The sequence below is a fragment of the Lepus europaeus genome, chromosome 17, assembly GCF_033115175.1.
Source record: "Lepus europaeus isolate LE1 chromosome 17, mLepTim1.pri, whole genome shotgun sequence".
In the NCBI taxonomy this organism is placed as follows: Eukaryota; Metazoa; Chordata; class Mammalia; order Lagomorpha; family Leporidae; genus Lepus; species Lepus europaeus.
Window position 1 is genome coordinate 28,149,155 of NC_084843.1, and position 12,175 is coordinate 28,161,329.

Consider the following 12,175-nt stretch of genomic DNA (forward strand, 5'->3'; position numbering starts at 1 on the left):
AGCGGGGCCCACCCGGGCTCCTGGTCTTACCTGGCCCGCGCGGTGGCCGCGTCCCTCCCCGGCTGGGGCTCCCGCCACCCTTCTCGGGCTCCGTATCCCGGGTCGGAGAGCCCAAGACCTCCGGGCTGGCGCTGCCACCGCAGCCGGGCGGGCGGGAGGCGGGTGTGCAGGGAGCGCGGCTTGCAGTTTGGGGTGGGGGCGGTGGCTTTTCAGTCGCCCGAGGTTCGGGTGCAATAAAGGCGCCGCTAATGTAATTTACAAACAGCTCGGCCCGAGCGCGGCGCAGCGCCCGGACTGACAGGCGCATTAGGCAGGCTAATTCCAGCCGGCTCCTCCTACCCCCGGCCCGCTAATTAATGAGCTTCCCAACTTAGAGCCGCCTGCATTGGACAGACAGAGAGTGAAAGAGAGGGCGAGAGAGAGGAAGAGAAGGAGAGAGACGGGGGGAGCAAGAAGGGAGAAGAGGGAGGGGGGGGAGGGAGAGAGAACAGAGAAAGAAGAGAGAGGAGAGAGAAAGGGAGAGAAAGTGCTGCTGCAGGTAATTGATTACTCCTCGATCAAGGCTAACTTGTTAGCAATAGTCAATTGCCCCGTCTCTCCGCCTTCCCTCGCAGTCCGGGACCGGCGCCCTCGCCTCGGTTCTTCCAACTGCCGCCGCCAGGACCCGGGGCCAGGAGCTGCCGCGGAGCCACCTGACACCTTTAAATAGCACCGGGGCTGGCGAAACTGGAGCCCCGCGCCGCGCGCCCCGGCTCCGGCCCCGGATCGCTGGAAGCCCCGGCGGCGGCGGCGGCAGCGGCGGCGCCCGCGTCAGCGCTCTCCTCCCGGGGCCCCGCGCGGCACTGCCCGCCTCAGCCGCTGAGCTAATCGCTCCCCGCGCCCAGCCCGCACCCTGCCCGGCGCGGCCTCCTTCACGCCTGCCCGCCCGCGCCGCACGGCGCCCGAGCTGCCCCGCGGGCTGGGTCCCCGCAGCCCGAACCGCCCCGGCCGGGCCCCCGATCGAGGCCGAGATGACTTCCAAGGAGGATGGCAAGGCGGCGCCGGGGGAGGAGCGGCGGCGCAGCCCGCTGGACCACCTGCCGCCGCCCGCCAACTCCAACAAGCCGCTGACGCCGTTCAGCATCGAGGACATCCTCAACAAGCCGTCCGTGCGGAGAAGTTACTCGCTGTGCGGGGCGGCGCACCTGCTGGCCGCCGCCGACAAACACGCGCCGGGCGGCTTGCCCCTGGCGGGCCGCGCGCTGCTCTCGCAGACTTCGCCGCTGTGCGCGCTGGAGGAGCTCGCCAGCAAGACCTTTAAGGGGCTGGAGGTCAGCGTCCTGCAGGCAGCTGAAGGTAGGCGCTTCGGCCGGGGTCCCCGGCGCCCTGCCTCCTGAGCCGTCTGCCTCTGCCCGCCTCCTCCCGCGCCGGCCGCCAGGGCCCTCCAGCCCAAGCCGCTGCCGCGGGGAGTGCAGATGGGTGGCACCCGACCCAATCCCTGTGTCCTAGGGACCTCTGGGTAGGCCAGAGTCGGGGTGATCCGAGAGGGGGCGGGCACCCGCGCTCTCTTTGGTGCTCTGTCCAGCTCCAGGAAACTGGCAACCGGGGTTCGCCCTGCTCTGCTCCTGGGGTGAGAAGCCAGAGGCTTTTCCCTGGGTAGGGCAGAGTCGGAGTGACTGGGAAGGGGTGGAGAGCGGTTGCTCACACCACCAGCCGGCCTGCCCTGCCTGGCTTCATCGGCCTCTGGCGGACTTTGTGTCTTTCAAACCAACTCTTAGGCAGGGGGCAGAGACCAAAACGATTTTTTTTTTTTTTCTTAGCGGCTTCTGGAAGACCAGAAACAAGAGGAGGTTTGAGAGGGCAGAGGCTTGCCCTGGTGTGGGAGGCAGCCTGCCCGCCGGAGGGGCCCGCGTGGGCTGGGAAGTCCTGGGGGCGAGGGCCAGGCCGGTGTGTATGGGGTGTCTCCTCTCTCCCCATGCCAGCCCATCCTGTCGTTTCCTCGCAGGCCGCGACGGGATGACCATCTTCGGGCAGCGGCAGACCCCAAAGAAGCGACGGAAGTCGCGCACGGCCTTCACCAACCACCAGATCTACGAGTTGGAAAAGCGCTTCCTGTACCAGAAGTACCTGTCCCCGGCAGATCGCGACCAGATCGCGCAGCAGCTGGGCCTCACCAACGCTCAGGTCATCACCTGGTTCCAGAATCGACGCGCCAAGCTCAAGCGGGACCTGGAGGAAATGAAGGCCGACGTGGAGTCTGCCAAGAAACTGGGCCCCAGCGGACAGATGGACATCGTGGCGCTGGCGGAACTCGAGCAGAACTCGGAGGCCGCAGGCGGAGGCGGCCCGGGCTGCGGCAGGGCCAAGTCGAGGCCCGGCTCCCCGGTGCTGCCCCCCGGCGCCCCGCAGGCCCCGGGAGCCGGGCCCCTGCAGCTCTCGCCCGCCTCTCCGCTCACGGACCAGCGGGCCAGCAGCCAGGACTGCTCGGAGGACGAGGAGGACGAAGAGATCGACGTGGACGATTGAGCGGCGCGCCGGCTCCTGCGCCGCCCTGGGCTCCTGAAGCCCGCAGGCCTGCCGCCTCCCGAACCGGACCGCACCGCACCGCACCGCCGCCGAGGGGAGCTGGGACCTCCTCTGCAACTCGCGCCTCCTCCCCTGTCCCCAGAGCGCACTCGGCTCCCGGCAGCCGCCTCTTCCCTCTCGAAGCAATAAACCCGGGCTGGCCCCTCTGCACGCGGCCTCCGCCGCCCGGGAGCCCTGGCCGTGCAGTTCTGTTTGGCTTCTGTACAAATATTTAAACCCACAGAGCGGATTCTTCCCACCGAAGCCTCCTTGTTTTTCTTTTCTTTTCTTTTTTTCCTTTCCTTTCTTTTCTTTTTTTTTTTTTTTAAACTCAGTGATTTCCATGTTTTCAAAGCTCTCGGGCTGCCTGCCGGGTTTGCCAAGGGAGAGGCAGGATCTCGGGCAGCGAACACTAACCCCGCGGACTCGAGTGGGGACAGTCCCGGCTGCTCTGATTTTTCTCTGCATGTGGCCAATGCCTGCTCCCTCCTCGCCTCCTTCGGCTTGTTACAGCTGACTTCCGTCTTTCTGCCTTTTTCCCCTCCGCGTGGGAAGGGGATAGGGAGATAGCTGGGCCCTGACTTGCAAGTTTCAAAAATCCGTCTTTTCTCCCCCCCCCCCCCTCCGCGAGAGAAGTCTGTTTTCGATGCCATTTCTGCCTCCCCACGCCCACCGCCGCTCTTTGTAAGATTACCCCCTTCCCGCTTTTCCTCGGACTGCCGGCTGGGGTCTGGCTCTTAGGGACAAAGCAGAGGGAAATTCAACCAACCGACCATCGAAAATGGAACCCAAAGTCCTAGAGTTATTTTTTACTCTTTTTAGAATTTTTTTGCATGTGACAGAGACAGAGAGGAGGCCGGCCCAAGCCCTCGCCCCACTCCTCCTCCGCAGCTCCGGAGCTGGCCTGCGGCTCCCACATCCTGCTCCTAGCTCGACTTGGCCAGACTCAGGTGGGGTGGCCGGATGAGGGCGGCTCTCACGTGCCCCTTCCCTGCTCCTGCCCTGCCCTCTCCTCCCCGGACTGTACCCAAGGCCTCTTTCTCCAATAAAGTCTTTGCCATTTTACTAGAACCGGCGGTGCCCGCGTCTGAGTGAGTGGGCTCCACTGCGGGCCGTGGCGGCGGCGGCGGGCCCCTAGCTGCGCGTGCCTGGCCTTTCGCCGGCGCCCCGGCCTCGGCCTCAGCCTCCGAGGTTTGGGGACCGGCGTGAGAATGGGGAGCGGAGGGGAAGCAGAGGGAGGAGGCAGTTCTTGTTCATAAACACGTGGCAGCCACTGAACCGGGGGAGAAGAGGGCTTCGCCAGGTCAGGGTAGAAAGCGAAGCGTCCAACGCTGCGAGTGAATGCGTGCGTCGGTGGGCAACGTCGCGGCACAAAATAAATTTGTGCGGAGCAAGGGGTGCGGAGAGGTGACTCTCCGCATGGTTCCCGCCTCCCACCGCGGACCCAACGGCATTCTGCCGCTGCTCCCTGCGCAGGGCAAGCCTCACTCAGGGGGACACCGGGGTGGAGCCTGGGGGCTCCCACGTTTCGGTTTGCCCCAAGACCTTATTCTTGGAGGGGAGAGGGGAGTGAAGCCGGAAGCAACAGGAGCGGGCCGAATCGCACACAAGGGCAGCCGGAGATGCCAGTCCACAGCGTCTGGGAGTTGGGGTAATTTCTGGTCACATTCGCAAATTCTGGGCCCTAACTCGGTCTGCGGGGGAGGGGCTTGAACAGAGATTTGAATCTGGCCAGGACTCTCTGGGGTCCGAAGCGCCCTCGAGGCGGCTGGGGTGGGCACTCGGCCGCCTTCACTTCCCGGGACAGAGCCGGGTTTCTCTCAGCTTTTGTTGTCGCTGGGCTGGCGAGTGGCCGCTGTCACCGGAATAGGGTCCCGCCTCCGGGCCGCTCGGCTCTCTTTCTCCTCAAAATTGATGTGAGAAACGCGCATCTGGTCTCGGGCTGGCGATGGGGCCCCCGGGCCTGAGTCAGGAACGTGCGTGTCCGGGAAGAAATAGAGACAGAAACGGAAAAAACCGCAGGGAGAGACGCTGCACAGGCGGAGAGAGAAAGCCGAGAGCCAGAGAGACGGGGAGCGGAGAGACGAAAACGAGAGAGACGCAGAGACAGGGCGAGAGGCGGGCAGAAAAAAAGAAGGGCGAGAGGCGCGGAGACGGTAGCGATCGAAGGCGGCGGCCGGGCAGCCGGGCGGCCGTGCGGCCCGTTCCTCCCGGGCGACATAAATCGCCCTCTCTCAGGATGGATGGGTCTGTAATTCGGAGCGCGGACCATGAAGGCCGGGACGAATGGGCCCGGGCGGCCGCTGACAGGCGACAATAGCCGGGCCCAGCCCCCCGCGGCTCCCGGTGCGGGCACGGCCGCGGCCCTCCGCAGCCCAGAGCGCGCCGGCGCTGGCGACCATATGGTTTTTGAATTTTCTTCACAATTTGTAGACAATTTGATGGATTAGGTCCCCGCGCGCGCCTCCCCGGCACAAAGGCGGCGCAGGGACCACGGCGCGGCGGTCACCCGGGCATCTGCGCCCGCCATGCGCACCTCCCCCCGCCCGCCCCCCGCCCCGCGCCCCGCGCCCCGGGCCGCCCGCCCAACACGCCCATGAATCCCAATGAAGCCGCCCTGGCACCTCCGGCCGCTCCCTGCTTCGCGGCCCTGGGCTGGGCCCTGCTGGGTCCCTTCGGGCTGGGGGCGGCGGCCTCGAGGCTGAGCCCACCCGAGCTGCGGCGCCCGCGGGGCGCGCAGCTAAGCAGGCGCATCGGGGCTGAGGAGAAGCGGAGCCATTTATCCGCCCGTCTAGTTAAAGCGGGTTATTTGTTTGCTTCTCCGGCCTCCCCTCCCCTCCCCTCTCCCCTCCCCCTTCCCTCCTCCCCCTCCCTTCCCTTCTGCCTTTTATTCTTTTGTCTCTAAATGGATTTAATGAGCCTGAAAAACATGACAATTGAATATAACCAAGAAATAAAAAATAACGAGGGAGGAAGGAAGGAGGAAAAGAAAGAGGGAAAAGGAAGGGGGAAGGATTAATAAAATCAAAGGAAAAATCAATTCAATAAATGTTCATTGTGCGCAGGTGGCTGGGAAATTGAATGAGACTGGGTTCCTGCCCTCAAGGAGCTCCCCGTCTAGCGGGCAAGGCCCGGAGCCCCCCTGGCGCCAACAGGAGATCCGGGCAGAGGGGCGGGAAAGCGCTACTTGGAACACGCAGAGAGAGGGCTTCGGGCTCCAGGGTGGTGGTGGCTTCGTGGAGGTGGTGGCTTGGGCCTCGGGCCTCGGGGAGAAGTCCTTGTACCTAAAGAAGGGCGAGCGAGTGAAAGGACCGCTCCGCCGTCGTCGGGAAGGGAGAGAGGTGGACGCTCCAAATTTTGGCTGGGCAGCCCAGGGGAGGCTCGGGGAAGAAAGCCCTGCATATTCTGGGGCAGTGGATCCCAGCCACTCCGCAGTGCCCTCGGCTCGGCTGGATTCGAGGGCTCCGCAGGCTGCCGGTGGGCTTCGGGGATACCCGCGCACCGCTCTCGTGGCCGTGGAGGCCGGACTCGGGCCGGGGAGCACTGCGGCCTGGGGCTCAGCCAGGCCCCACCACTCCGGAGCGGGGAGGTGGGGGGCGGCGGCAACCGAATCCGCAACCGCGGGGAAGCACCGAGTCGCTGGGCCTAGGCGCCGGCGAGGGCTCCCGGGCGATCTTAGATCTCCTCGGCGATCCCAGTTCTGATGAAGGCTGCTCCCCGTGCGCGGGCTGGGGGCGCTTAGCAAACCGGGGCCGCCAGGGGGAAGCCGGCCTGAACCCCAAGCGCGGGTCCTGGGCCTCTTGGCGGGTGCCTGCCGGGCCTGGCTCGGGGTGCCGCATGTGTGGCGAGTGTACCCCCGTGTGCGCTCCGTGGGAGCAGGAGTGGGCAGTGCATATCTGTTTCCCGCGTCTGAACGTACGTGTGAGTGTGGCGTGGGCCAAGGCGGGTGAGTGGGTGCGGGCTCTACGCCCGTTCTCCGGGCGCGGTTAGTAACGGTTTGAGCCCCTCCGGGCCGCCAGCCCTGCGGTGACTTGTCACCGCCTGGGGCCGTTGTCCACCCGTTTCGTTTGGGACGCTGGCCTTCTTGCGGCCCCACTTTCGGTTCCCGGCAACCCAGGGAAGGCGGCTGGGCCTCGTGTCTCCCCTTCCCGGCTGGGTCCCGGGCGTCGGTGCGCCCTGCGAAGCCCTGCGCGCGGGCCTGTGCCGCGCCGCGCCGCACCACCCGGCGGGCTTGGCTTTCCCCGCTCGGCGGCCCGGCGGGCGGCGCCGGGTGAGGCCGGGAGGCGCAGTTCCTTATTTTACGAGGTGTCGGGCCGGTGTCAGACGCAGCTCCGATAAGTAATACTCCAGTCTGAGGGACCAGAACGTGGTAATTAATCCCGAAGACTTAAGTGTATTTTAGTTCAGGAGAAAAAAAATCACTAATTCAATCGTCCGGAAAATTGAAGTTTGATGCATGAGTCCCCCCTGAAAGGGACGGGCTGGGGCCGCACGCCTCCCCTCCGCCCCTGCCCGTCGCCGCGGGGTCCCCCTCCTCCCAGCCCTTCTGAGCCGCTGGGTCTAGGGAAGTCCACGCACCCCGCCCTGCGCATGCTCAGCTACCCAACCTGGGGGCACCTGCGCTTCACTCCCCACCCCCAACAAGCAACCCCTCTTTCTTGGGGCCCAGAAAGCCGATGGTGCAGGCACCTGGGAGGGAGCTCAAGGAAGTCCCAGAGGTACAGGGGGAGCAGCCAGATACAGGGCCTGTGTGAGTAGAGTGAGGGGCTGCAAGGCTCCTCGTGGGCTGGGAACTGAGGGCCAGAGGCCAGTCAGCTGCTGTTAGAAAGTGGAGAAGTACAGGGGGGTATGAGTTGGGATAGAGCTGGATGTGCTGGGGGTGGTGAATGGGCTGTGGGTGTGAGGGGCTGTGTAGGAAATGGGGTGCACCCCTAGACTGTGCCAGGGCAGGAATGGAGGTCTCCAAAGAGACTAGGAGATGTGGGGGAATCAGGAACTTGACTCCTCGGTGTGAGCACAGGCTGACACCTGCTTCTAGGATTGGAGCTCAGGAAGGGGGTGGTTCCTGGGCTTGGTGGCTGTGGCACGGAGTGGGGGGCAATACACTGATAGAATTCCCACCTTGTTTCCCTGGGAACCCACCTCTACCCCATCAGGTCTAGGGCTGCCATCTTAAGTCACCATGTCTCCTCCCAAGGGTTACCTGTCCTGGGAGAGACTTGGGGTTGCGGGTGTATGTGTGTGTATCAAGCTACCTGGGAACAACAAGGTGCATTGCTGAGTGTGTCTTCAGGTGTGTGGCACTGAGAGACTGAGCACGTGCAACTGGGGGTGACTGGGTGTGTGCTGCTGCGTCTGTATAACCAGTTGTCTAAAAGTAGTGTGTGCAACTAGGTGTGACAAAGTTTGTGCAAAGGGGAGGAAAAGAGTAAAGCTGTCACCAGGGCGGGTGTGACCAGCGGGTGAGCAATGCCCTGGGTGTGTGCTGTGTGCAGAGAGCTGGTGTGAACAGAGAATGCACATCGATGCGGAACTGAAGCTAAGGCGGACAACCAGAATCCTAGCTCCAAATCAGCCTGGCCAAGCTAGCTGCTCAAATTTACACTTGCACTGTGCAAGAGAGGGGTGGGGTGCCTATGGTCTCATGGGAGATATAAGCAGAAAATGGAATGGAAAACCCTTTTAGCCTGGGTGTGAGTCTACTTTGAGGGCATCCAGTGAATGACCACAACGTGGGGACAGACTCTGCTGTTTGGAGGGGGAGTGGCAGGTATCTGCTGCTGTGCCAGTGAGCACTGGGCAAGCTCCTTCGCACTGAAGGTTGAGCCTCTGTCTCTGGCTGTGCCATCCCAGGTAGTCCTGTAAGGCTCGGTCACCCCAGCTCACTGAAGGGACGGGACGCTCTTTCTCCGTGGAGGGCTCTGCCCTGCCCACACTGCCGAGGGTGCAGAGGCAACATGTGTGTATGTGGGACGGGTGATGTGCTAGCAGGTCTGGGAGTGAATGATCCTGCCCACTTTGGAACCTGGGGGGATGTGTGAGCGTGTGCAGGGCTTGCTGTGCACAAATGGGTGTGTGCAGGCCTCCCTTGGAGCGCTGGATGTGGCTAGTCTGTGGGTGAGGGAGGAGGTGGCAGGGGGGTGAGGGGACCTGGTCACCTGTGGGTGTCCTAGGACTGTGCAGTTAAATAGCGGTTCGACCTGAGTTGTCACCACAGCTGGGTGCCGATGTGACATCTGAGCATGTGGGATAGGGCAGTGGGATAGGGCTCTGTGGAAAGAGGGATCCAGGGCTGGAGCTCACTTCCACCCAGAAAGGGAGACCTCCCATCTCTCGGAGGTGAAGTGTCTGGGTCTCCATTGGATTGCTCCCTGTCTTCCGATGTCTGTGATGGGGCCTGTTGATCCGGCTGCCTGAGGTCCCACTGAGACCACACACCCACACATACGAAGGGCAGCCCAGGCAGGCATGCAGGAACCCAGAGCACCCTCAAAACAGCACACGGTGACCTGCCGGCATCCCTGATGCAGGGCAAACACACACAAGTTACACAGACCCACAATGCAGAAACACAGTACACACCCACAGTGACCCAGAGGCACAGGGTGGCTGGGAACAGCTCTCCCATCGAAATCCAGGCAGCCACACAGATTGAGTCACACAGATGAACCTTTGCTTACACCAGCCCCACTGTCACACAACTGGTTACAAGCACATGGACGGCCCGACTTCTGAAAGCACAGAAGGTACTGGCTTCCTGACACGCCGAGAAAGCGCAGGCTGGGGAGAGAGCTCACTGGACTCAGGGCAGAGAGACTTCTGCTGTCCGGGGGAGCTCCTAGCCCTAAGCCTGGGGAACAAAACCAAGTCCCCAACTACCCCAGAAATGCAATCAAAGCTGCCTGCTGCCCACCCGCCCTGCACAATGGCTCTGGCTGGAGTCGTTATCATTTTTGTTAACTTTTTATCGACTGTTTGCTAGATGGCGTGTCAGTAAAGTGTATGATTTGAGATGAAAAATTAGGCAGATTAACCTGAGGGGAGAGCCTGATTGATTACTAAATAGGATCAATTTGAAAGTTTTAGTCCTGGCGTTTCTGCAGAGCCTCTTAATACTTCAAACTTCAATTTTACGGGCGATTGAACTAAGCATGTTTCTGACAAAATTGATATATGTATTAATTTGCTTTAACTGGTGATTAATTACTCTCCACTGAAAGAATTATATGGAGCTGTTTGCCTGCGATTTGCATATTAATCAAATTCTAGTTGATAATTCCACCGATGGGGGTGTCAGGGCGGGGCATGGGGCGCAGGGTGTGAAGGGGTGTTGTGTGTGTGCTGGTGTGTGTGCCGGTGTGGGGGGGGGCTCCCCGCCCCCCTTTTGCTCGCTCCCTGCTTAGCTGCCAGTTTAGTGCATTAAAACCAAAGATGCAGAACGAGTTTGCCCGGCTATTTGGCGGGAGCAGAAATTGCCTGTCCGGTTTTATGATCTGCTCAGCCTGAGCAGCCGGGTCCTTAATGTCCCCTGTCAAAGTGTCCGCGATTTAAAGGGAAAACGGCCCCCACTTTACCGCCGAGCCAGCCTGACAAGGGATGGTGCAGGGATGGAGCCCCCCCAAAGGACTCCCCCTCTCCACAGTCCTGGGGGGTGCCCTAGCTCTGGGGACCCACAGACCAAGCCGTGTCCTTGGAGCAGTCCAGCTGTTGAGGTAATCCAGTCATGGAGAGGAGACACCCCCCCCACCACCACCATGCTCAGGGGCACGGGCAGGTGCAGCAGAGACAGCCAGAGCCAGACACTGTCACTTGAACCCGACTTACAGGAAGCCACCGTGGTAGATGCTCTAACATAGCTGGCCAGTCCCATGCCTGGTTCACTTACAGCCCCAGTCTCAGGCCTAACTGTGGACACACTTAGCTGCCCACATGCACACCAACACACAGAACCCCACACAGGCAGGGCGCACACTCACACACCCTAGTCACGTCCACAGGCCTCTCCGACACACGTGGTCACATTCACGCAGACAGGACACACCCCCACCCCGGCTTGGAGCCACCTCACAGAGCATGCTCACTGGATATAACCCAGCCATCCGCCCACACCCTCCTGGGCACACCAGTCCCCTTCCCCCTCTGGGTCCCGAGCCCCGCCTCCCTCCGTAAGCTAAAGGGGGCGGCACCACCAAATCAACTTTTCCCATCTCCGGATTCAAAGGGTAGGAGTGTAATTAAAACCAGATAATTAATGAGACAATATTCCTCCAGCTACATCTTTAATGAACAAACCCCTTCAGGGCAGCCTCTTCTTCTAGGCTCATTAAAGAGAAGAAAGTTGGGCAGCTCGTGGACTTCCCAGCGCGTTAATAAAGAACCTGGGGTGGGTGCCTCGACCGCTCCCCGGTTCAGGCCCTTCCGCCACTACCAAGTCCCTTTGTCCGCTCCCGTTCCAACCCCTCCCGCTTTACCCGTAGCCCCACCGTCTCTGGCCGCCCCCAGCGACCCGAAAGCCTCTGTTCAGTGACCCCAGGCTCCACCAGGCTGCACCTTCTCTGGCGGCCTCTCACCTGCCCAAACCTTGCGGTCCGACATGGCCGCGGGTTGGGCCTCGCAGTTGCCCGCCGGCTGGGCTCTTGGAGCTCCAGGTCGCCTGGCTGGGTAGGGCTGACTCTGTGAAAGGGAAATCGAGGCAAGATAGGGGCCTTAGCTGGATGGCTTAGGTCGGGAGTTAGAGCTGCAGTCTCGGGAGCCGGAGGGGAAGCCGTGAGGTGCTGGGGAGCAGGACAACCAACTCGTGTTCCACGAGCACCGCTGAGCGCTCCCAGGAGCACACACTAGCAACCGCAGGCATGTGCATACGCCCGCACACGAGCGTGCGCATACAGAGAAGCCCACTCTCTCCTGCACGCGTTTGCTCGGTCTCCACGCCTGCGGTCCCGACAGCTCAGCGGGAGCAGCTGGGAGAACCTGGCCTGGCCTTCACCCCGCCACCGGAGGTCGCCCTTGTGTCATTCGTCTCCTGGGTGGGAGCCTTTTAACGCTCCATGCACACAGACTGCCCAGCCCTGAGCGGACCAGTCGGCGGGAGAGACCAGCAACGGTCAGCGTCCTGGGGAGCAGCGCCCCGAGAGTCCGGAGAGACCCGGGCGGCTGCGGTAGCTCTGGCGGCGGCGCCTGCTTTCCGCCTGCGCTGGCTTTTAGGGATGAGTTATGTGGCAATGAGCGAAGTAAATCTGCATGCGCAAAAGATGCTAATTACTCTTAATAGCCTACCCAGACGCCCCGAGACTGGAAACCCAGAAACGTAAATCTGCTCCCGATAAATATTTTTAATTGTGGAATTTCCTGGAAAGAAGTCTTGGGGCGCGCCGGCCAGGCATCCAGTTTAGGAGGGAGGCAAACGGCCCCCTCCCCGGCAGCAGGGTCCGGAGTCGAGGTCCCGCACGGGGGCGTCTGGAGCGGGCCGAGCGGCCTGAGCCGGGCTGGCCGGCTTTGGGTAAAGTTAGTGATGTATCGCATTAATTACCAGTGTGAGCTGCAAATGGTTCGAGGCCCAGGGAAAATTAATGGGAATCCAAATTCTAATTATGTAGCTGTTGTTAAAGAGTTTAACTAGATAGTCACGGAG

At 62.0% G+C, this 12,175-nt stretch overlaps 1 protein-coding gene across 1 annotated transcript; it reads left to right on the plus strand.

The window, feature by feature from the left end:
- Positions 1-1,010: 1,010 nt before the first annotated feature.
- On the plus strand, positions 1,011-2,505 carry LBX1 (ladybird homeobox 1). Its single transcript, XM_062215059.1, has 2 exons — positions 1,011-1,335; positions 1,985-2,505. Exons 1-2 carry the CDS (start codon positions 1,011-1,013, stop codon positions 2,503-2,505), a joined length of 846 nt encoding a protein of 281 aa, XP_062071043.1.
- The last annotated feature ends 9,670 nt before the right edge of the window (positions 2,506-12,175 follow it).